At 40.9% G+C, this 24,044-nt stretch overlaps 1 protein-coding gene across 2 annotated transcripts in view; it reads right to left on the bottom strand.

The window, feature by feature from the left end:
• RGS17 (regulator of G protein signaling 17) overlaps positions 1–22,385 on the bottom strand; it is a 119,470-nt gene extending 97,085 nt beyond the window's left edge. Inside the window, exon 1 of one of the 2 annotated variants that reach the window (XM_025383249.1) lies at positions 22,244–22,385. Coding sequence is in view for 1 of the 2 variants with exons in the window: in XM_025383248.1 (XP_025239033.1) it covers positions 22,159–22,178 (20 nt within the window). In the remaining variant the exon portion in view is untranslated. Of the gene's footprint in view, positions 1–22,158; positions 22,203–22,243 lie in introns of those variants that run through there. The other variant, XM_025383248.1, reaches the window with a different exon arrangement.
• Positions 22,386–24,044: the final 1,659 nt, after the last annotated feature.

Below are 24,044 nucleotides of genomic sequence, written 5' to 3'. Positions count from 1 at the left end.
TTTATAGCCTTGCTCTACAAAGGAGTTCAAATGGAGCTCTATGAGCCCATAAAAAAACCTCAAAGATCAAGTATAGCCATCTCATGAGGGCAGGCATTTTTGTCTGTCTTGTTCTCTAGTTAATCTGCATCTCCCAGAACAGTGCTAGCACATAGTAGATGCTCAATAAGTATTTTTTTAAAAAATCAATTACTCCTCTTTCCCAGACTATGTCTATAAATGCCAAATGCAATGAAACATTAACAACAAACAACCAAATAAACAAGCAATAAAACAGGACAGGAGGTAAATTTAGTTTCTTACTCTATGGTTTGAAAAATTTGCAGCTACACGCCATTTTTTTTCATTTTTATTATTTCAACTTCAATTTCCTGTTTATCCCCTTATTTTGAATGACAGGTCACTGTTCTGCCTTCAAATAAGAGATGAGTGTATATGAAAACCTACCTTATTTCATATTTGCATTCCAAAGAGTACTTTCCCAATTAGTTTATGAGGTGATTATTTTTCCTTTAAATGTTCATTTCCATTTTTTAAGAGTATCTTCTTACTTGGTCAATTGCACACAGGCAACATTCACTAGATGGGACATCCCCTTGTGGAACAATCTAACAAATTACAGCCAGGAAAGTGTTTGCTTACTTGTGCGTTTGTTTTAGCAGCCACACATTTGGCTAATGGACTAAGTAATACAGATAATATCATGATAAAACCTCCTCTTTCAGCATGCAAGGAAAATTAGATTGTTTTTTAATCTGTCTTTTGCAAAGCTGTAAATACTTTTGTCATTTCAGATGCTTTAAGTAAAACCACTAGAGAAAAACCAATTTGTAGTATTTGTCTCACAACATATTTCTTGTAGTTAGGAGTTAAAATATTAGAGATAAGAAAATGAGGGAAAAAAGGACCCGCGGACTCAAGACAGTTTCACGGTGCCATTTAAACTTATCATGCTATATGAGTCTAAAACCTTTTGCTTCACAACCTTGGGGAAATTCCACTATCTCTAAACTGCAAACTTGCCCCCTGGAGCCCTGAGGCAAAGCCCAATATGGTACCTGAATAATCAAAATTTCTTCCAAACATGAGGTCTAACCTAAAAAACATACAAATAAATAAACAAGTGAATCCATAAAACTGATATATTGTTTCCTAATACTTGTTTTTACTTTGATATGGAAACATTTTAAATTTCTCAAGAATGAATAAAATTGATGTTCCAGCAAATTCCATGGTACTTTTCCTGACCCTTCTCCATTGATAATTTTGCTTTTCACGGCCAAGAAGCTCCATAAACCCAAAATCAGTGTCAAGAGAGTTTTGTTTTGTTCTACTATCCATCTCGGGCTGCTGTTAAGTCTCCTCTAGTTACTCCTCTCCTCTCCATAGTTCTTTTAAACAACCAGTCCACATTCAAAGAGATGTTTGGCTCACTTCCTAGTCTTATCTCCAGTCTTTCCTTTCCTGGTTCTAGTTTCCTCTTCAATTCTGATGAGCTTCTCTCTACCAGCACCTCTGCTTTTACATTTATAGGTCAGCAACTTGCTTTATATTTTAGGCAATTTTGATGCACTCTTTACTGCCCCCCCGCTCCCCACCGCCCCCCCCCCACACATCAATATAATAAGGGTTTTGTTGTTAGTGACCAGGAAGAGTCATAAAAGGATGCATTGGCTAATGACTCTTAGAAAGAACACTGCGACATTATTAATGCAATAATAGCACAGATAGTCTCCAAAATTTAAATGGGCACTATATTAATCTGTTTTCACACTGCTATAAAGAAATACCTGGTGGCTGGCAAGATGGCCAAATAGGAGCAGCTCCAGTCTGCAGGTCCCAGTGAGATCAATGCAGAAGGCAGGTGATTTCTGCACTTCCAACTGAGGTATCTGGCTCATCTCATTGGGACTGCTTAGACAGTGGGTGCAGCCCACAGAGGGCAAGCCAAAGCAGGATGGGGCGTCGTCTCACAAGGAAAGTGCAAGGGGTCGGGGAACTCCCTCCCCTAGCCAAAGGAAACCATGAGGAAATGTGCTGTGAGGAACGGTGCACTACGGCCTAGATACTACGCTTTTCCCACAGTCTTTGCAACCCGCAGACCAGGAGATTCCCTCGGGTGCCTATACCACCAGGGCCCTGGGTTTCAAGCACAAAACTGGGCAGGCATTTGGGCAGACACCACGCTAGCTGCAGGATTTTTTTTTTCATACCCCAGTGGTGCTTGAAATGCCAGTGAGACAGGACTGTTCACTCCCCTGAAAAGGAGGCTGAAGCCAGGGAGCCAAGTGGTCTAGCTCAGTGGATCCCACCCCCACGGAGCCTAGCAAGCTAAGATCCACTGGCTTGAAATTCTTGCTGCCAGCGCAACAGTTTGAACTTGACCTGGGATGCTTAAGCTTGGTGGGGGGAGGGGCGTCCACCATTACTGAGGCTTGAGCTGGCAGTTTTCCTTTCACAGTCTAAACAAAGCCTCCAGGAAGTTCAAACGGGGCAGACCCCACCACAGCTCTGCAAGGCCCCTGGAGCAAGACTGCCTCTCTAGATTCCTCCACTCTGGGCAGGGCATCTCTGAAAGAAAGGCAGCAGCCCCAGTCAGGGGCTCATAGATAAAGCTCCCATGTCCCTGGGACAGAGCACCTGGGGGAAAGGGTAGCTGTGGGTACAGCTTCAGCAGATTTAAATGTTCCTGCCTGCTGGCTCTGAAGAGAGCAGCAGATCTCCCAGCACAGCACTCGAGCTCTGCTAAGGGACAGACTGCCTCCTCAAGTGGGTCCCTGACCCCCATGCCTCCTGACTGGGAGACAACTCCCAGCAGGTGTCGACAGACACGTCATACAGGAGAGCTCCAACTGGCATCTGGTAAGTACCCCTCTGGGACAAAACTTCCAGAGGAAGGAACAGGCAGCAATCTTCACTATTCTGCAGGCTCCGCTGGTGATATCCAAGTACACGGGGTCTGGAATGGACCTCCAGTAAACACCAGCAGACCTGCAGCAGGTGGGCCTGACTGTTCGAAGGAAAACTAGCAAACAGAAAGGAATAGCATCAACATCAACAAAAAGGACGTCCACACAAACCCCATCCAAAGGTCACCAACATCAAAGACTAAAGGTAGATAAATCCACAAAGATGAGGAAAAAACAGCACAAAAAGGCTGAAAAGTCCAAAAACCAGAAAGGATCTCAAACTCTTCTCCTCCAAAGGATCACAACTCCTCACCAGCAAGGGAACAAAACTGGATGGAGAATGAGTTTGACGAATTGACAGAAGTAGGCTTCAGAAGGTGGGTAATAACCAACTCCTCTGAGCTAAAGAAGCATGTTCTCACCCAATGCAAGGAAGCTAAGAACTCTGAAAACAGGTTAGAGATATTGCTAACTAGAACAACCAGTTTAGAGAAGAACATAAGTGACCTGATGGAGTTGAAAAACAACATGAGAACATTGTGAAGCATACACAAGTATCAATAGCCATATCGATCAAGTGGAAGAAAGGATATCAGAGATTGAAGATCAACTTAATGAAATAAAACCTGGAGACAAGATTAAAGAAAAACGAATGAAAAGGAATGAACAAAGCCTCCAAGAAATATGAGACTATGGGAAAAGACAAAATCTACGTTTGATTGGTGTACCTGAAAGTGATGGGGAGAATGGAACCAAGTCGGAAAACACTCTTCAGGATATTATCCAGAAGGACTTCCCCAATGTATCAAGACAAGCCAACATTCCAATTCAGGAAATACAGAGAACACCACAAAGATACTCCTTGAGAAGAGCAACTCCAAGACACCTAATCGTCGGATTCACCAAGGTTGAAATGAAGGAGAAAATGTTAAGGGCAGTCAGAGAAAAAGGTCGGGTTACCCACAAAGGGAAGCCCATCAGACTAATAGCGGATGTCTCTACAGAAACCCTAAAAGCCAGAAGAGAGTGGGTGCCAATATTCAATATTCTTAAAGAAAAGAATTTCAACCCAGAATTTCATATCCAGCCAAACTAAGCTTCATAAGCAAAGGAGAAATGAAATCCTTTACAGACAAGCAAATGCTGAGAGATTCTGTCACCACCAGGCCTGCCTTACAAGAGCTCCTGAAGGAAGCACTAAATATGGAAAGGAAAAACCAGTACCAGCCACTGCAAAACATACCAAATTGTAAAGTCCATCAACACTATGAAGAAACTGCATCAACTAACGGGCAAAATAACCAGCTAGCATCATAATGACAGAATCAAATTCAAATATATCAGTATTAACCTTAAATGTAAATGGACGAAATGCTCCAACTGGAAGACACAGACTGGCAAATTGGGTAAAGAGTCAAGACCCATCAATGTGCTGTATCCAGGAGACCCATCTCACGTGCAAAGACACACATAAGCTGAAAATAAAGGATAGAAGAAGAATATTTACCAAGCAAAGGGAAAGCGAAAAAAAAAAAAAAAAAAAAAAAACCCAAAAAAAACCAAAAAGCAGGAGTGGCAATCCTAGTCCCTGATAAAACAGACTTTAAACCAACAAAAATCAAAAAAGACAAAGAAGGGCATTACATAATGGTAAAGGGATCAATGCAACAAGAAGAGCTAACTATCCTAAATATATATGCACCCAATACAGGAGCACCCAGATTCATAAAGCAAGTTCTTAGAGGTCTACATAGGGATATAGACTCCCACACAATAATAGCAGGAGACTTTAACACCCCACTGTCAATATTAGACAGATCAATGAGACAGAAAATTAACAAGGATATTCAGGACTTGAACTCAGCTCTGGACCAAGCAGACCTAACAGACATCTACAGAATTCTCCACCCCAAATCAACAGAATACATATTCTTCTCAGTACCACATTGCACTTATTCTAAAATTGACCACATAATTGGAAGTAAAACACTCCTCAGCAAATACAAAAGAATGGAAACCATAACAAACAGTCTCTAGACCACAGTCCAATCATATTAGAACTTAAGATTAAGAAACTCACTCCAAACCGCTCAGCTACATGGAAAGTGAACAACATGCACCTGAATGACTACTAGGTAAATAATAAAATTAAGGCAGAAATAAATAAGTTCTTTGAAACCAATGAGAACAAAGACATAAAGTACCAGAATCTCTGGGACACAGCTAAAGCAGTGTTTAGTGGGAAATTCATAGCACTAAAATGCCCACAGGAGAAAGCAGGAAAGATCTAAAATAAAAATCCTAACATCATAATTAAAAGAACTAGAGAAGCAAGAGCAAACAAATTCAAAAGCTAGCAAAAGATAAGAAAGAACTAAGATCAGAGCAAAACTGAAGGAGAGACACAAAAACCCCTTCAAAAAAAAGTGAACCCGGGAACTGGTCTTTTGAAAAGATTAGTAAAATAGACCGCTAGTCAGACTAATCAAGAAGAAGAGAGAGAAGAATCAAATAGACACAATACAAAATGATTAAGGGGATATCACCACTGATCCCACAGAAATACAAACTACATCAGAGAACACTATAAACACCTCTACACAAATATACTAGAAAATCTAGAAGAAATGGATAAATTCTTGGACACATACACCCTCCCAAGTCTAAACCAGAAAGAAGTCGCATCCCAGAATAGACCAATAACAAGTTCTGAAATTGAGGCAGTAATTAATAGCCTACTAAAAAAAGCCCAGGACCAGATGGATTCACAGCTGAATTCTACCAGAGATACAAAAATGAGCTGGTACTCCAAACCATAGAAAAAGAGGGAATCTTCCCTAACTCATTCTATGAGGTCAGCATCATCCTGATACCAAAACCTGGCGGAGACACAACAAAAAAAGAAAATTTCAGGCCAATATCCCTGATGAACATTGATGCAAAAATCCTCAATAAAATACTGTATCCAGCAGCCCATCAAAAAGCTTATCCACCATGATCAAGTCAGCTTCATCCCTGGAATGCAAGGCCAGTTCAACATATGGAAATCAATAAACACAATCCATCACATAAATAGAACCAGTGACAAAAACCACATGATTATCTCAATTGATGCAGAAAAGGCCTTCAATAAAATTCAACACCCTTCATGCTAAAAACTCTCAATTAACTAGGTATTGATGGAATGTATCTCAAAATAATAAGAACTATTTATGACAAACCCACAGCCAATATCATACTGAATGGGTAAAGGCTGGAAGCATTCCCTTTGAAAACCAACACAAGACAAGGATGCCCTCTCTCACCACTCCTATTCAACACAGCATTGGAAGTTCTGACCAGGGCAATCAGGCAAGAGAAAAAAATAAAGGTATTCATATAGGAAGAGAGGAAGTCAAATTGTCTCTGTTTGCAGATGACGTGATTGTATATTTAGAAAACCCCATCATCTCAGCCCAATATCTCCTTAAGCTGATAAGCAACTTCAGCAAAGTCTCAGGATACAAAATCAATGTGCAAAAATCACAAGCATTCCTATACACCAATACAGACAGACAGAAAGCCAAATCATGAGTGTACTCCCATTCGCAATTGCTACAATACCTAGGAATACAACTTACAAGGGATCTGAAGGACCTCTTCAAGAACTACAAACCACTGATCAAGGAAATAAGAGAGGACACAAACAAATGGAAAGACATTCCATGCTCATTGATAGGAAGAATCAGTATCGTGAAAGCAGTCATACTGCCCAAAGTAATTTACAGATTTAATGCTATTCCCATCAAGCTACCACTGACTTTCTTCACAGAATTAGAAAAACTACTTTAAATTTCATATGGAACCAAAAAAGAGCCCATATAGCCAAGACAACCCTAAGCAAAAAGAACAAAGCTGGAGGCATCACACTACCTGACTTCAAACTACACAAGGCTACTGTAACAAAAACAGCATTGTACTGCTACCAAAGCAGATATATAGACCAATGGAATAGAATAGAGGCCTCAGAAATAACGCCACATCTACAAACATCTGATCTTTGACAAACCTGAGAAAAACAAACAATGGGGAAAGGATTTCCTGTTTAATAAATGGTGTTGGGAAAACTGGCTAGCCATATGCAGAAAACTGAAACTGGATCCCTTCCCTACACCTTATACAAAAATTCACTAAAGATGGATGAAAGACATAAACATAAAACCTAAATCTGTAAAAACCCTAGAAGAAAACCTAGGCAATACCATTCAGGATACAGGCATGGGCAAAAACTTCAGGAGTAAAACATCAACAGCAATGGCAATAAAAGCCAAAATTGACAAATGGAATCTAATTAAACTAAAGAGCTTCTGCACAGCAAAAGAAACTATCATCAGAGTGAACAAGCAACCTACAGAAAGGGGGAAAATGTTTACAATCTATCTATCTGACAAAGGGCTAATATCCAGAATCTACAAGGAACTTAAACAAATTTACAAGAAAAAAAAAATCCCGTCAAAAAGTGGGTGAAATATATGAACAGACACTTCTCAAAAGAAGACATTTATGCAGTCAACAAACATATGAAAAAAAAGCTCATTGTCACTGGTCATTAGAGAAATGCAAATCAGAACCACAATGAGATACCATCTCACGCCAGTTAGAATGGCAATCATTAAAAAGTCAGGAAACAACGGACGCTGGAGAGGATGTGGAGAAATAGGAACACTGTTGGTGGGAGTGTAAATTAGTTCAACCATTGCGGAAGACAGTGTGGCGATTCCTCAAGGAACTAGAACCAGAAATACCATTTGACCCAGCAGTCCCATTACTGGGTATATACTGAAAGGATTATAAATCATTCTACTATAAAGACACATGCACATGTATGTTTATTGCAGCACTGTTCACAATAGCAAAGACTTGGAACCAACCCAAATGCCCATGAATGACAGACTGGATAAAATAAATGTGGCACATATACACCAAGGAATACGAAGCAGCCATAAAAAAGGATGAGTTCATGTCCTTTGCAGGGACATGGATGAAGCTGGAAACCATCATTCTCAGCAAACTAACACAGGAACAGAAAACCAAACACTGCATGTTCTCACTCATATGTGGGAGTTGAACAAGGAGAACACATGGACACTGGAAGTGGAACATCACACACCAAGGCCTGTCAGGGGGTGGGGGACTAGCGGAGGGATAGCATTAGGAGAAATACCTAATGTAGATAACCGGTTGATGGTGCAGCAAATCACTATGTCAAGTGTATACCTGTGTAACAAACCTGCATGTTCTGCACATGTATCCCAGAACTTAAAGTATAATAATTTTTTAAAAAAGAATAAAAAAAAAGAAATACCCGAGACTAGGTAATTTATAAAGGAAATAAATGTAATTGACTCTCAGTTCTGCATGGCTGGGGAGGCCTCGAGAAACTTACAATCATGGCGGAAGGTGAAGGTGAAGCAAGCTTGGACTTTCTCACATGGCGGCAGGAGACAGAAGAATGTGAGCAAAAGGGGTAGAACCTCTCATGAAACCATTAGATCTGTGAGAACTCATTCACTATCATGAAAACAGCATAGGGAAAACTGCCCCCATGATCCAATCACTTCCCACCAGGTCTCTACCTAGACACGTGGGGATTATGGGAATTACAAATCAAGATGAAATTTGGATGGGGACAAAGACTAACCATACCAGGCACTATCAAACAATCTCATCCAATATGAGAGGAAAGGGGGTTTGCCATGATATAGGACTCTTTGTACTCTTCCCACTTAGGCTCCACCCCTTATAATCATGATCAATTCATATTAGTACCATTAACATTAGTACTCCTGCACTTTGTGAGTGGACAGAAATGTATACAGAGAATATGTGCTCTTCCTTCAAGCCCCAATGTTCTTGATATTCCCAGGACAAAATTATGTCCTTATCATAATTATCATCCTCTTCTCAGCTAACATTTTAGGAAGAATTTACTCCATGCCCAATACTACCATCCTATTTATTATCACATCAGTACCGAGCTGAGTTCTTTCCTATTCATAAAATATTCATTCCTTCAACATATCAATCACTGGCACTGCTTGGTGTACTAGCTTACATTCCAGTTTCTGGAATAAGGGAGACTAATAACAAATAAAATAATTTAACAGAGCACGAAATACTATTAAATAAAACGGATTATTGTTAGAGATAAGTGACAGATATGAGGAGGGATGAAGAAGGGACCACATTAAGAAGACAGTTCTTAGAGTCTCTTTGAAGTAGTGACATTTGAATGGAAACTTGAATGATGAGAAAGACTGGGGAACAGCTTGTTAGGCAGAGGGAGTGGCAAGTGCCAAGGAAAGGAGGTTGCAGGACACTTGGTGGTCTCTCTCCTCATGTTCATGGTACTATCCTTGCATTTCTTCTCTGAGATGTCCTCTTCTCTAATGCTCTCTTATGCTGATTTTTCACACCCAGGAGTATTCAGACGCCCACCTGGTCTATGCCCACAAGAAATATTACTGCCTTATTGGCTTTTACCAGCCTCATCTTAATATTGCACACTTGACCTTCAAGGCCTTAAAGAAGAAATAGCAATTTAAAGCAAACCTGCATCTTCAGCAGAACCACTGTTGATCACATTGTCTAACATGTCACAGCCTCTTATCTAAGAATGCATGGGATATACTCTTCATGGAATTTAGTGCCAGGAAACAAAAATTCTCCTAAAGATCTGTTTTCCTTCCTTAACCAATGAATTATAGATAATCTTTCCTGTTACCCTCTTATTTTGGCTGCCAGGAACCACATAGCTAAAAGGTAGTGCTCCTATTACAATAATGATCTTATCCAGGTTTTGTGGTACATTCACTATTTCCTCCATTTATTTCTCTTGGTGGTTTCTTATCTTTATTTTGTTTTATTTTTACTGCCTTGTGTGAAAGTGCTTTTATTTAAGCTGCCTCAAACTTTTTGGAAATAGATGATATATAAATCATTAATCACAAGTAGTTTCTAGACAAACACAAGTAACTTCCTCATTGCAAAATCTGATGTGTCATCCTGGTCTTGATGTTACTCACCCTTTCTCCACATGACATAACTCAGCTGATCTCCTTTCTTAAACTTTTTCTAATCTTTGGTGTAGGATTAATATACATATGAATAAAACTGGCTAAAAAATTTCCACATTCTTGGTTTTATGGCATATTACAGTGTCTTCATTCTCTTTATAACACATTTTTATTCTGACCATCTTATGTATGAATGTGTATATACATGAATATACACATGTATACATGTATGCATATGTGTATATTTAGTTTCCTTCTTTTTCCACATGTCCATTCATGCAAATATGCTCCAGAATTCTAAGCTCACCTGCTCTCTTCTCTTTTTCCTTTGGCACTTTTCTACTATTGTTACCTGGATGTAAAAGACTTTCAAGTTTTATTTCTAGCTCTATTCATTCTCTTGGGTTTGCAGTCCAAATTCTCTGGTACCATCTGGACCTCAGAGTTAGAATGAGGCCTTGTAGTTCATTCAGCCTCCCAGTCATTAAATTTCCTCCATGACATCTCTGTCAAGTATTTGTCTACCCTACATTTTTTTCAGTGACATTAAACTTGCTACCTTTCAAGGCAGTTTACCTAACCAGCTGGCTATGACTCTTAAAAGTTATTTCTGGCCAGGTGTGGTGGCTCATGCCTATAATCCCAGCACTTTGGGAGGCTCAGATAGGTGGATTGCCTGAGGTCAGGAGTTTGAGACCAGCCTGATCAACATGGTGGAACCCTGTCTCTACTAAAAATACAAAAAAAAAAAAAAAAAATTGGCCAGGTGTGATGGTGGGCACATGTAATCCCAGTTACTTTGGAGGCTGGGGCAGGAGAATTGCTTGAACCTGGGAGGTGGAGGTTGCAGTGAGCTAAGATCATGCCATTGCACTCCAGCCTGGGCGACAAGAGCAAGATTCCATCTCAACAAAAAAAAAAAACCAAAAAAGTTATTTCCAATAGGATGGCAACATCTCTATGATGCGTGTCCACTGATTCTAATGCTATTCCTAAGGTAACAATAAGAGCAAAGACACATTGAATACGAAATGTGTTCTAGGGGCACTGCACACATTATCTCTCTACAACTCTGCAAGGTGGTTTTATTATTTTCATCATATCATTGGGACAATTTAGAATGTATAATCTTTTCCCACGGCTTTTCCCCAAATGGTAAAACACACATATCTTCCAGGGAAACCACTGTCTTCCAGGTTAAGAAAGTACAAATTCCTCCAACCATGTCTCACACAAATTATTTTGTTTTGTAAGTTAATTTCACCACCTGTATTCTTGACTTCTAACGATGGTGTCAAAAATAAGTTCAAAATAACATTGCAATTGTGACTTGGATATGCAGAAGAGAACATAACAATTGCCAACTTCATTCTAGATGCTATATGGCTCTACTGACATAGCCTAAGATCATACTTGTTGCTTCCTACTTAATCTACCAATATCCCTGAGGCTTTTTAATCAATGGCGTACTAAACATCTGTGAGAACTCTGATGGCTATGTCAAACTATTTCCCAGACCGAACTCAATTTATTTCCTCACTAACCTCTTCATCAGTTTGACTCTTCCATGTCTTATGACATCTTTATTTCCCAGACTCATAGACTAAAATGCTCCCTGACAGCTTTATAGCTCCTCTTACATCTTCTAGATCTTTTTGTTCACCAAGTCTTGAAGGCTCTGACTCAAACATTTTCTCACATCATCATCTTCCCATGGACTCTGCCCTTTGCTGTTTCTCAGTTTAGGCCTCTTCTTCTCTCACCTGGACAGCTGAAATTGTGGTGTTCCTACTTCCCTTGACCACCCCACTGCATGGACTGATGAAGTGCCTGTCCCATAGCACAGCTCCTACCTGGTAATCCTCTGCTCAGACAGCTTCAGCAGCACTCTGCCTAGCAAGGAAAATTCCACCTTTTTACTCTGATATTAACAGCTGCTAGTATGTATCTTATTTTTTAGCCTTATCATCTAGTGATTTCCTGTGAGTGTGGTATGCTTTTGAAATACTGTGCACAAAATGGTTTTAATTTTCCTGATTCTGCATCTTTATTTACATTGTCTTTGAGCCTGGAAACCTTTCTTTGTCTGTCAAAATTCTATCTTTCAATAATCTGAGAAAATGTCACAACCTCTATGACACTTTTGCCAGATCCTGGTCTAGCCATTTAAAATTAATCTCATGCTGCTGACTTCTCACAGCATTTTAGTTCTTTCCTAGAATATAATAACAACGGAAATTTACATATAGGTCTTATCTCTTTATTCTTTAGGATCCCTCAGACTTGGCCATTTTTTTTTTTTTTTAATTTTGCTATTCTTTGGTACAGAGTAAGGATTGAATTACACAGCACATTAATTAAGAAAAAGGAGGCAGGAAACAGAAGAGGTAAAACTGATGAGTAGCAGAAACTGAAGAAAACTTGCAAATCTAATGCAAACACTTGGAAATTCAGACCCACACAGGCTGTATTTACCAATGCACCGAAAGACTTTTCTCTCTTTCCTTTGTTGCTACCTCTCTCTAATATAACTTTTTAGACTGTATCCTCTGATCTCTACTTTCAGGCACGTAACCTCTTTCTTTTTCCCTAAAATCTAACCAGACTAGAACTCTCTTGGGGCTAATAGTCAGAGGCCAGCACACCAAGTGCCAAAGTTGATTTTGGTTGCAATCAGCCACCTCACTGAGTAACCACATTCAGTGATCCTACTAAGTCATAAATCTCCATCCTCTTAAAAACAATCTCAGTGGCAATGAGCAGACAAGCTTTTCCAAGCTCACTTGTCACTCCCCCAAAGTCTTAATAAATATTTTAGATATTAAGTCATTGCAATGCCCTGTTGCTCAATAAAAAAAAAAAAAAGAAAAAGTTTATCATACACATTTATTCATTGCTGGTATTTTGAAACAAGACATAAAGTTCTTTGCACCACAAAGATAAAATTAATTTTATATAAGATGTACTTAAATAGTTGCATTAAGAAAGAAAACTTGGGGATAGATTATCAATGTGATTGAATTTCAGTATCACCTACGAGAATTTTAAACTATTTAACATAACCTATGTTAGGTCAAGAAAAGTGCTTCACATTTTTTCCTTCCTGGAATTAACATTTATTTAATAGAATTCTACCTTATGAAACCCCACTTGCATTACTCAGATGTTCAGTCAATGAAATTACTGAATTATTGGGAAAAATTACCTTCTTAAGATTAGGTCACATGAATTCACGAAACTGGAAGTGGTTACATAATATAGCAGAGTTACATAATCACGTATTGAATGATATTATACTTTAAGATATAATGAGTTTTTAACTAATAGTCTTGTTTTCTGAGCCCAGCCTTCCTGCTTTTTACTTGACTCTCCTTCTCATCTCACTGGTGCCTCCCTCTCTATTCTCAAGCATGTATCCTTTCTTCCTGAATATTTGGTTAGGATTATGCAGGCATCATGTCAGTTGTTTCCCATAAATAAAAGGGGAAACACACATATATGCATATACTGACACAGAAAATAATCTTTTCAAGATATTACATTTTGGAGACAATTCCAGTGTGGGAAGGACTTCTCTATGGCTTGGTTTTGAGTATTTAAAATGATAAGTAAATGTAACTTTCAACGAAATCCATCATTTATATAAACATAGGTGGTCATTAGACATTGAATTTACTAAAAGTAACTTAGTCTAAAATATTTCTTCATCAGTGAAAACTGAAGTTACTGGACTTGAGTAGATGAAGAACACATGGACTCCAATAGCTTGAGTCAAATTTGCCAATATTATTTTCTCATAAATTAGCACAGAAATCACAATCAGGGCAGTTTATTCCTGACTACCAGAAGAAAATAAGACAGTAGGGTTTTGTTTGTTTGTTTGTTTCCTGGCAGACAGAACGTTTGAGCTCTTGATACGTTTTAAATTTCAGGCAACAAAATTATGTAAACATCCTAAAATTACATAAAATAAGAGTAAACATCTATTTTTCTATGAACTATTAGATGTACAAAAAGCAAAGATACTCCTTTCTCCTCAATTTATCTATTTAGAAATACTAATAACAATAAGAAGAAGAAGAAAGAGTGGGGAAAATCAAATGTCAAGCCTTACCCAAACAGTATGTAGGGAAAATGTTAGTACTCCAGTTCACAATGAAGCGTTTTACCGCAATTTAAATTGGAGTATTTAATACTCCAATTCACAATACGGCATCAGTTAATCATAATAGTTTGTAAATTATATAGGTCATTGTATTGCTTTATAGCATGTCTATGCCTTAGTGCTCCAATAAAAGATATTAGTTTTCTTTTGCTTTTATCTAGTGAATTTTGATCATACTAAACTCACAGGTCACAGGTAAAATACTGTATGGTAGTGCTGAGTATAAATAAATTGAGAAAGAAATAGGTTCAAATCTTACATTAGCATACATTTTTACTTATTAACAGCCTGGTCAAAGATTTAATGACAAGCATGTTAAATGTACTGGCTGACAGGAGTGCAGAGCTCACCTTCAAGTTAATTGATTCACAATGTCAATGTCTTTCATTTCCATAGTTAGACATATTAACTATATATTCATGACATATTTCTCGAAAGGGTTTGAAGTCTTCACTCTGATCTTATAAATCATATAAAATCTTCCTAGATCCAGGCAAATCTAACTGCTAGATTTAGAAATTGCCCTAGTGATTTTAACAAGCTGGTATGGAAAATGGTTTTCTTTCTCAAAATTAAATGTATTTTTTTTCTTTTCATCCAAACCGAGGACTCTGGGTTTTTGGTCAAGGTACTATATTATAAACAGATTGCAATCAAAGATGGAACTGCAACAGTATCAGGAAAAAATTCTAAAATATTGCTAGTGCATGGGAAAGGTGAACCCTGAAGAAGGGCAGGGATCTCACTCTCCTTCCTCCTTTGTTCATCCCCTACACCAGCGTTTTAGAATAACTTACATTACAATGATTACACAGGGTAGCCTGTAAGTGAGGGAGGAAAAGGCATAGTACAGATGTATGTATACATTTTCTTTATTTCAATGAGAAGGAATTGGGTGTTGAGGTAGGTCCACAAAGAGGGTTAAGCCTCCAGTCTGTTGTTGTTTTGATATTACGGTCGAGGTTGTTAAATCATCCACAAACGGAGCCACTTCCTGCTTTTCTTCTTATCTCTGAGTCTCTGCTTAGCAGCTTGCTTGAATATTAGTGGTAGAGGCTCCTAAATTTTGAGATCAATTAGTCTATTGCTAAACCCTAAGGAAATCGTTGCCTATTACTCCCATGTTGTATTTAACTATGACTTCACAGCTTAGAATGACCAGTACTCACTGGATAAAAGAAAAATAAGTTGAAGAAGCTTATATATGAATTCCTTGTGGAAACGGACCATGTTTAATTAATCTTTGTATCCAAAAACATCACAGAGTCTAGCACATAGTAGGTGCTCAAATATGTTTATAAATAGGTTGGTGAAACAAACTAGTCAGGAAAGGATAACACAGGAAATACATAGAGAACAACCTAAACATTAACAAGGACCAATTAGTCAAGACAAATACTGGCACAAAATTAAAACCCCTTCAAGCACTTATTGTTTACACGATGTTTCTTGTATCTATTTTGATTTATTAACTCTAGTAAAATACCTGATATTTTCATACTGAGTACCAATATATGAAGGATTTTATAGACATAATTTCTTTTAATCCTTTAACTTTTTAAAATTGTCTTCAGTTTTACAGATAATAATACTAAGGCTCAAAGAAGAGAAGGCTAAATCCCTGGTTATTTGAATCTAAAACCTGGGCTCTTTCCACCAAATTACATTCTCTGCTTTTAAAGTCTCCTTCTTTTAAGAGCAATTTTCCATAAGCTTTTTTGCCTCATATGAATTCAATCATATGGATTGCTGTGTTTCAAATAGCAAACTTTCAAATATTGTTGAGTTTGATTAAATAAATCCTGAAAAAATAGGAGAGTTTAGGGTAACAGGACGTGGACATGGGGTCGTCTACCAAGAGCCAAAATTAACTCATAAAATCTGTAGATTACATGACTTATCATAAATATACCAAAAAAATAGGCTCCTACCTTTCATAGAGACTGGAAAATAGAGAAAGTAACAACTTTCACAAGAGTTTTCACTGGATTTAACTCACTATACTATTGGGAAGAGTCAAGATAATTTTTAAAATGAAATAAACACTCACATGCTCATTCCATTTATGTCATAATTTCCCCCAGGTTGTGTCTGTTTTACTGTAATGCGATGGCTCTTGAATTATAACCTGTGTATTTCAACAGCCAATCAGCAGTACTGTACTGTGAAAAGCCTGTGACCCGAGATAAGGAAGTAAATATTTGCTTTGTGAACCACAATCATTGACTACAATAGACTTATATTTACTGACACAGGGATTTTAAAAAATCTCACATACAAAGCTTAAGAAATTCAGCAATTTTAGATATTTATTACTTATGCTAGAATACAAAGTATAAAGTACTTCTATAATTTCATGAAAAACCCTGCACATCTAATAAATAGTAAAAATTCAAATCCATTTCTATTTGAAATAGATGTTATTATCCACCATAGGTCACTGCTTCTCCTAAAGGGAACTCTCATCATTATAAATTCTGAATTACTCAGGTTTTACTGTATTTGATAAACTGGTACCACTGATGATTATAAACTTTTACACTTTCAGCTGGGCGCAGTGGTTCACACCTGTAATCCTAGCACTTTGGGAGGCTGAGGTGGGTGGATTGATTGCTTGAGCCCAGGAGTTCAAGACCAGCGAAACCCCAACTCTACAAATAATACAAAAATTAGCCAGGCGTTGTGGTACACACCTGTAGTCCCAGCTCCTGCAGTGGGAAGATCACCTGAGCCCAGGGAGGTTGAGGCTACAGTGAGCCATGATTGAGTCACTGCACTCCAGCCTGGGTGACAGAGTGAGACCCTGTCTCAAAAAAACAAAACAAAACATTTATACTTTCTAGATAGTTTAATACCTAAGGACTTTGTAGATTTTCCAAGCTAGATAATTAAACTTTTGAAAACAAAGTTATCAAAAGTTACAGAACTTTAAAAGTCAAAAACAGGAGCTTACAAGACCACTGAATCATGTGCAACATCGCAGATACAGAGCTCATTAAGGTAACACATTAAATTCTTACTTTTAACATGTTTAAATTTCACCTAGAGCTCACAAGTTGAGGTAAGATATGATTCTAACCTGACATGGTTTTATAATTAAGCTTAATTGAGTCATTCTGATGGGAAATCACAAAGAATGTCCCTAGGCTCTCCATGTACTCCCATCTTTCCTTTCAACCCCTTTATCTCGGAAAAACTCGGAAGTTCTTCCATAACATTGGCAACTGGCAGAAACAATCCATGACTATCTGGGAACTCTTCAGACACAAGCTTCTCATAGTAAGGTGTTTGTGAGCAAATTGTTTACTGGTTCTGGACTTCTAAAAAGAACTGTAAAGTCTGGAAAACTCGGGGGTATAGCAGTATGTGATGAACCCCGATACCCTGGCTGATCCAGCCTTTCTGGTTTAGCCACAGTGATCTTTGTGTCTTTACCACATGGAGCCTTTGTCACTGAGCATTTCCTTTCCTTGTTTGCTGTTGCCTTTTAAAAAATTAATATTAGCACTCAAACAAATAAGAGAAATGTACCAGAATAGCAGTGGAAACACAGGCTAAAGACTTGAATGAGCCATCCTCAAAGACAAAAACTGCTTATCAGTATGTCAAAAAGTAATCAGTCTTATTGGTAGCCAAAGAAATAAAAGTTTGAAAAATATTATTTTCACCTATCAAGTTAGCAAAGATTTTTTAAAGAATGGCATTATGTTGGCAAGAACTAGCTGTTCTAAGCATCGTGCCCAAAGGAGAAAGTGCAATAGAGATACGCATACAAAATTTAGGCATGAGGATCAAAACCCAAAGATAAAAGAATGGCTAAATAAAGACATCCATAACGTGAACTATTTTGCAGTCACTAAATCGCATTAAAAATATCAATTTTAATTTCTTGAGAAACAGCAACAAAGGAATGTTAATTTTTTTTAGAAGTATGAGGTTCTAAAACAGCCATCCCCACCTTTTTGGCACCAGGGCCCGGTTTCGTGGAAGACAATTTGTCCACGGATGGCAGTGGGGGTGGGGGGATAGTTTTGGAAGGAAACTGTTCCACATCAGCTCATCAGGCATTAGATTCTCATGAGGAGTGCACAACCTCAATTCCTTGCATGCGTAGTTCACAATAGGGGTCACGCTCCTATGAGAATCTAATGCCAGCTGCTGATCAGACATGAAGAGGAGCTCAGGAGATAATGCTCACTTACCAGTCACTCACCTCCTGCTGTGCTGCTGGGTTCCTAACAGGTCATGGGCTGGTACCCATCCACAGCCCAGGGGTTGGGGACCCCTGTTCTACAACATGATTCAAATTCTTAAAACAATGGTACATTTATATAAAGGAAATAAACTTGTGGTAAACTATGCTGTGTTTTCAATAGCAGTTCTTTAGATATTCAGATAATTATAAGCACTCAGTACATGCCAAGCACTATGTTCAGTACTTTATATACACTGCATTGTATTTATGCTTGCATCCTGCCTTCATCCCTCTTGTATGTCTGAGGAAACTGAGGCTCAGGACAGATTAGTAACTTGCCTACAGCAATAAAGTTGTTAAAGGGAGGAGCCACAATACAAGCTAAGGCCAGCTTGACCCAAAATTTGTGCTCTTCACATCCATATCTGCCAATAGGTAATTTTGTATTGTAGGGGATCTAAAATAAGCAAATATTGCTTTTATAATTGGGAAACAAATCAGTAACATAAACGTTGTATTAAACACATATATATTCTCAAAATGACAATTCTGAAAATTGCTTCCTCCAAAGATGTAGAACCATAAACATGAGTTTCAGGAGCCCAACTAGTGTACTTGGTAAACAGTGTTAAGTGCTGATTTTAAAAATGCAATTCTTACCTTGGAAGACTTTTGTGAGCCATGTCGACCCTGCAAAATGTATTAATTTAGGAAAAATTATTTTACACCTGCTTTTGCCAGATACCGTGCCAGGTGCTGGCACAATAGCAGAAATAATAGTCTAAATGAATTTCTTTGGAAGTTAGGAAAGTGTCTTTTTTTCAGAGATAACTGTGGGTAGGGAGAGAAGGAAGGTGAGAGTATCCATCAATCTCACATTGAAAGTCTTGGCTACCTATTGGCTACCTATAGCAAAGGATTATTTTAAGGTTTTCCATAAAAATGTATTTGTCTGAGGACCCCTGACACTCCCTTGGAAATGTCATATAATTTTAAGCCTCCCCAATGCATTCACACTTATACTCTAACTATAGCAATCAGGTGAAATAAAATGCTTTTAACATCACATAGCATTATTCTCATCCTCTGGATATATAGTGGTCCTTCAATTTGCCCTCCTTGGTAGTGCAGTATTTTCAGTGTTAAGTAAGCAGAGTTGGAGAGTATCAGAAACAGGATTCTCAGCAGAAATGTGGATGAATGGACTCCCAGCCCTCTTAGCGTCATATGTCATCATCCATGCCTACCTTCCTTTTCCAGGAAAGCCCATGATTTTAGCAAATGGACTTCTGACACAAAGGCCATTATCTCTACAGCTTTAGATTAACAGGTAAATTCTTTCTTAGACTTTACTCTGTAAGTCAACCAGAATTTTGATCAATTCAGATTCAAAATTTTCACTTTTACTTGGCTGTAACAAGAACAACAAATGGGTAAGAATATATATTTCTCCTTTTCTTCAAAGACCGTGGCCCTCGTGGTAGGAAATGTTAAGGAAGGTTTATTATTTTTATTATTATTTCTTATTATGCAAAAGTATAAACTATTTATAGCAATGATAATGAACTTAGACCTTGAACATGATGAATTCAAATAAATGAATACCTCAGAGGAAGAGCCCTACAACCAAAGAGATACCTATTTGAGAAGGAAATGCCGTTTGCCTTAGAATGAACAGGATAGTAAATTAACTGTCCTTGTTAATTCCCTTCCATGGGGACTAAACGCCAAGGAGTCGTTGAGGAACTATAGCAAAAAGGGTCGAAATCAATCAGCATAACAGACACCTTATGTTGTTTGTTCTGTAAATTAGACGGTTTTCTTAATCTTTCAGACTAGTTTCAGGAGGAAGGATGAGTGCCCGTGGCTCTGAGATCAGATGTCATTGCCATGGAGATTTATCTTATTTAATGAATAATACCACCCATCTTTTTATAATAACAAACGCTTATTTTCTCGTTGCCTAAAACTAAATAAACTACTCTCCTATGGTCGCTCTAAGTGTAGGTTTCAAAAGATTATAAAAACTAGTGAATAAATCCAGTCTCCCCTGAGTGTGCTAATTACTGTTTTAGTTCATGTTAACAGAAGAAATGGCTTAACAATAGTAACAACTGGAGGGGGTCAAACTTCTCATTCATTTGTATTAAACCACCCTTTCATTAGATAGGAGTGCTATAATGTATATTTCTTGGATAATACTCTTACTACAAAAGACTTTGGAAACAAGTACAATGTACTTTAAATGTTTCACGGTTTGCAAATTATTTCGTACACGCAGCGTCTAGCAGCTATGAATTGAGGAGGAAAGCATTATTTTCCACTACACGAATAAAAATCAATTCTCACGTCTTCAATTAAATGATTTTCAGAAGGGTTCATCACCCGGAAAACCAGTATGTATGAACGCCGGAAATGCAGATGGCACCCAGCCTCAGAACTGCTTATTCTAGATGGGAACCAAACTAAGATTTCTCTTTATTATTTGTGAAAGCGATCCCACGCTGGAGAGAATCTCGCCGTAAAACAATTTAAGAAAAGAAAGAACTCTGAAGCGTGTGAAGTTCTCCAGACAAATCTAACAGTGACTCTTTTAAGGAAAGAAGCATTTATGGAAAGGTCAGGGGAGGTCAGGAGAGTTATGCCAGGAGCCAGGGTCAACTGTCCCTGGGCGACAGGGGTTCTCCCAGGTAAGCCGGCGTCCCGGGCTCCGGGCGAGGCGCTGGGCTCAGGGCGCAGGGTGGGTCCCGTACGCCGGGCGGGCGCGCGGGCATCTTCGTGGCCAGGCGACCCCGGCTCGCTCTCCCGGAGCCCAGGGACTCCCGAGGCCGGCGCGGGCTGCCCCGGACGCGGTGCCAGCAGCCTCCGGCTCGCGAGGAGCAGCTCCCACCCGCAGCTTCCGAGGCCAGCTCTGTCCCTCCGCCATCCTCTAGTCCTCCGGCATTTTCCAGGGAGACAGAGAGGCAGGGAGAAGAGGAGAAAGCGGCCGTGTCTGCACCCAGCCTCTGCCGCAGCACTCGAAGAGGGACAGCAGGGAGGCCGGCGGGGAGGCAGAGATTAAACTGATTCCATCGATCACGGTAAGACCATCATCACCTACAGCAAAGGAGGCTCCGATGCGCCCATCCGGGCAGCGGCTCGCGGTTGGTGGGCGTTCCTCGTCCTCGCCCCCTCGGTGGCTGTGGAATCCACCCCGCGCTGCACACGCCAGGACTCCCTTTCCTTTGACTAAGGGGAGGGGAAGGAACAAAAGAGACCCCCCACCCCCTACACACACACACACACACACACACACACACACACACCCCTCCGGTATTTTACTGCTGCTCAAAGGATTCATTTTCACAACCTCTTCTGCGAACACCTTCCCCACCTGAGCAGTGCATATTCCCAAAGGTAAAGAGACATAAAGGAGGAAACACAGCACCCGAGGTGATCGGTCGATTGGACACTGTTGATTGCACATTCTCCTCGCTCCCAGCCAACCGCACAAAACCCGCAGCACCTAGCGCCCCCGCGGGGTCTCCCGCGCCCCCGGCCCGGCCCTCCTGGCCGCCCCCAGCAGGCGCCCGGCTCTCCGCGGGAACTCTGGGACCTGGCCGAGCGTTTCCCGGCGGGCAGGACACTCGCTCGGTTCCCCGCAGCAGCTGAGGGCAGCGAGCGGACCGCGTCTAGGCAGCGACGCGGGATTTAACTTCCCGGACCCGCGGCGCAGCCCCCGCTCCCGCCCGGGGCGCAGCGGCCACAGCCTAGACCCCAGCGCCGCGCAACCGCCCCCGCCGGGGCATGGGCGGTCGCGCTCTCCGCCCCCTCCTTCCTTCACCTCCCCCCTACCTTGAAAAAAATCCATCCATTGGTGCAAAGCAGACATTTTGATGTCATTTACTTAGCACCGCTCGGTTTGGAGGCAGCGTCTTACCCGGTCGCCTGGAGATGTGGGCAGCGCGCCGATGGGTCCAGGGGAGCGGGGCTGGGTGGCTCGGTCCTCTAGCAGAGCCGGTTTGCTGCCATCCGCCCAACTTCAGCACCCAGCGGGCGAGGAGAGAGGGAGAGCGGCGAGGATGCAGGGGAGGGGGAGGGGGAGGAGGGAGAGGTGGGCGGGGAGGGAGCGGGAGCCGCTCGGCAGCGCGCATGCGCCTCGCGGCCGGCGCAGCCCCTCGCCCGCCGCGGCCGGAGGGGCGGCTTCCCAACCCCGGCGCGCGGCCGCGAGAGTCCCGTCCCCGCCCCCTCCCCGGGCGGCCCCCGGCCCCGCCCGACCTCGCGCGCTCGCCTGGGCGAGGCGCCCACCGTGCGGAGGGGCTGGGCCGGGACTCTCGGCTTCGGCGACGCCCGTCCGGAGCTTCGCGGGAGCCCCGGAGTCCCGAGAGCTTCCCTGAGTGACAGCGGCTCTCCGCCGGGTCCCTGCAACTCCACTCTTCCGCAGCCCGCGCGCTGCTGTCCTGGGCTGCGCGAGAGCCTTGCACCCAGGAGCCGGCCTGCCAGGCACAGCAGCCTGCCTGCTGCGGGTCCGGGAGGAGGTATTGCCTGCGTGGGTATTGCCTGTCAAGAAAGTGTGAAGTTAAGCAAGTTTTGCTGCCTGAAGGACTTTATAAAGCGTCCTGTACTTTACTGACTTTCTCACCCAGAAAGAGGACCTTTTCTCCTAAGAATCAGTGCAGGTGCTCTCTGGCCTAGCCCATGCCAACTGCTTCAGGCCCCCAGAACACTCGCTGGAGCAGAGTTTTGAGTGAGAAAAGCCTATGACAAGGCAAGAGTGGTGAATTATTAACGGAGGTGCTTATGCTTGGGGCCTAGAGCATCCTTAGGGAACAGCTTGGTAGTTACCAGGTCTGATAATCGTTCTGTGCCCAAGTGGAGCCCAGCTTGGTAGGGAAGGAGCTTGAGATACTTTATGCAGTCCGAGCGCTAGATTGTACCTCCGATGATTAGAGTCAAGTATTTGTGCGGAGGTAGTGGAGAAGCAGTGTCTTGCTCTTCAGATACCACATCTGTGCGAAGAGGAGGGAGTTCCTGCAGGAGTGAATGGGCTTTTTTTTCTTACACCTAATTAAAGCAGATTACCTGTAAATCTGCGTGAGTTCCCCTTGCTCGTGTGTTCATGTAAGCAAGCGTTGTGTTATTTCAGCCTACTGAACTCTCCTGTGCCTCCACCCTAATACACTCAGAGATACTTGAGTTAAATGTGTCTCAGGGCCTCCTCCAGAGCCTCCCTTGGCTTTGAGTACTAGTGCTCTTAAAAGTGCCTTCAGTTTTGTTGGATTTCACAAAAGTGCTTGTCTTTGTCTTCCAGGCTGCTATTATAAAATACTGTAGACTGGATGGCTTATAAGCAACAGAAACTGATTTCTCACACTTCTGGAGACTGGGAAGTCCAAGATCAAGATGTAGGCAGATTCCTTATTTGATGAGGGCCCAATTCCGAGCTCATGGACTGCTGACTCCTTGCTGTGTCTTCACGTGGTGGAAGTGAGCAAGGGAGCTTTCTGGGGTCTCTTCTATAAGGACACTAGTCCCGTTCATGAGGGCTCCACCCTCATGACCTAACCACCTTCCAAAGGTTCCACCTCTTTATATCATCACCTTGGGGGTTAGAATGCGAACATATGAATTTTGGAGATTCAAACACATCTAGTCCACTGCAGTATTGATCCATGGTAGATAAAGATAAAAGTTCTTCACCAAAAACGGTTTGAGCAACATTGAATCCTATATAACTTTCA

This window comes from Theropithecus gelada, chromosome 4 (genome assembly GCF_003255815.1).
Source record: "Theropithecus gelada isolate Dixy chromosome 4, Tgel_1.0, whole genome shotgun sequence".
NCBI classification, from domain to species: domain Eukaryota; kingdom Metazoa; phylum Chordata; class Mammalia; order Primates; family Cercopithecidae; genus Theropithecus; species Theropithecus gelada.
The sequence above is the reverse complement of the archived record's forward strand: the minus strand, read 5'-3'. Positions and strand labels throughout refer to the sequence as shown.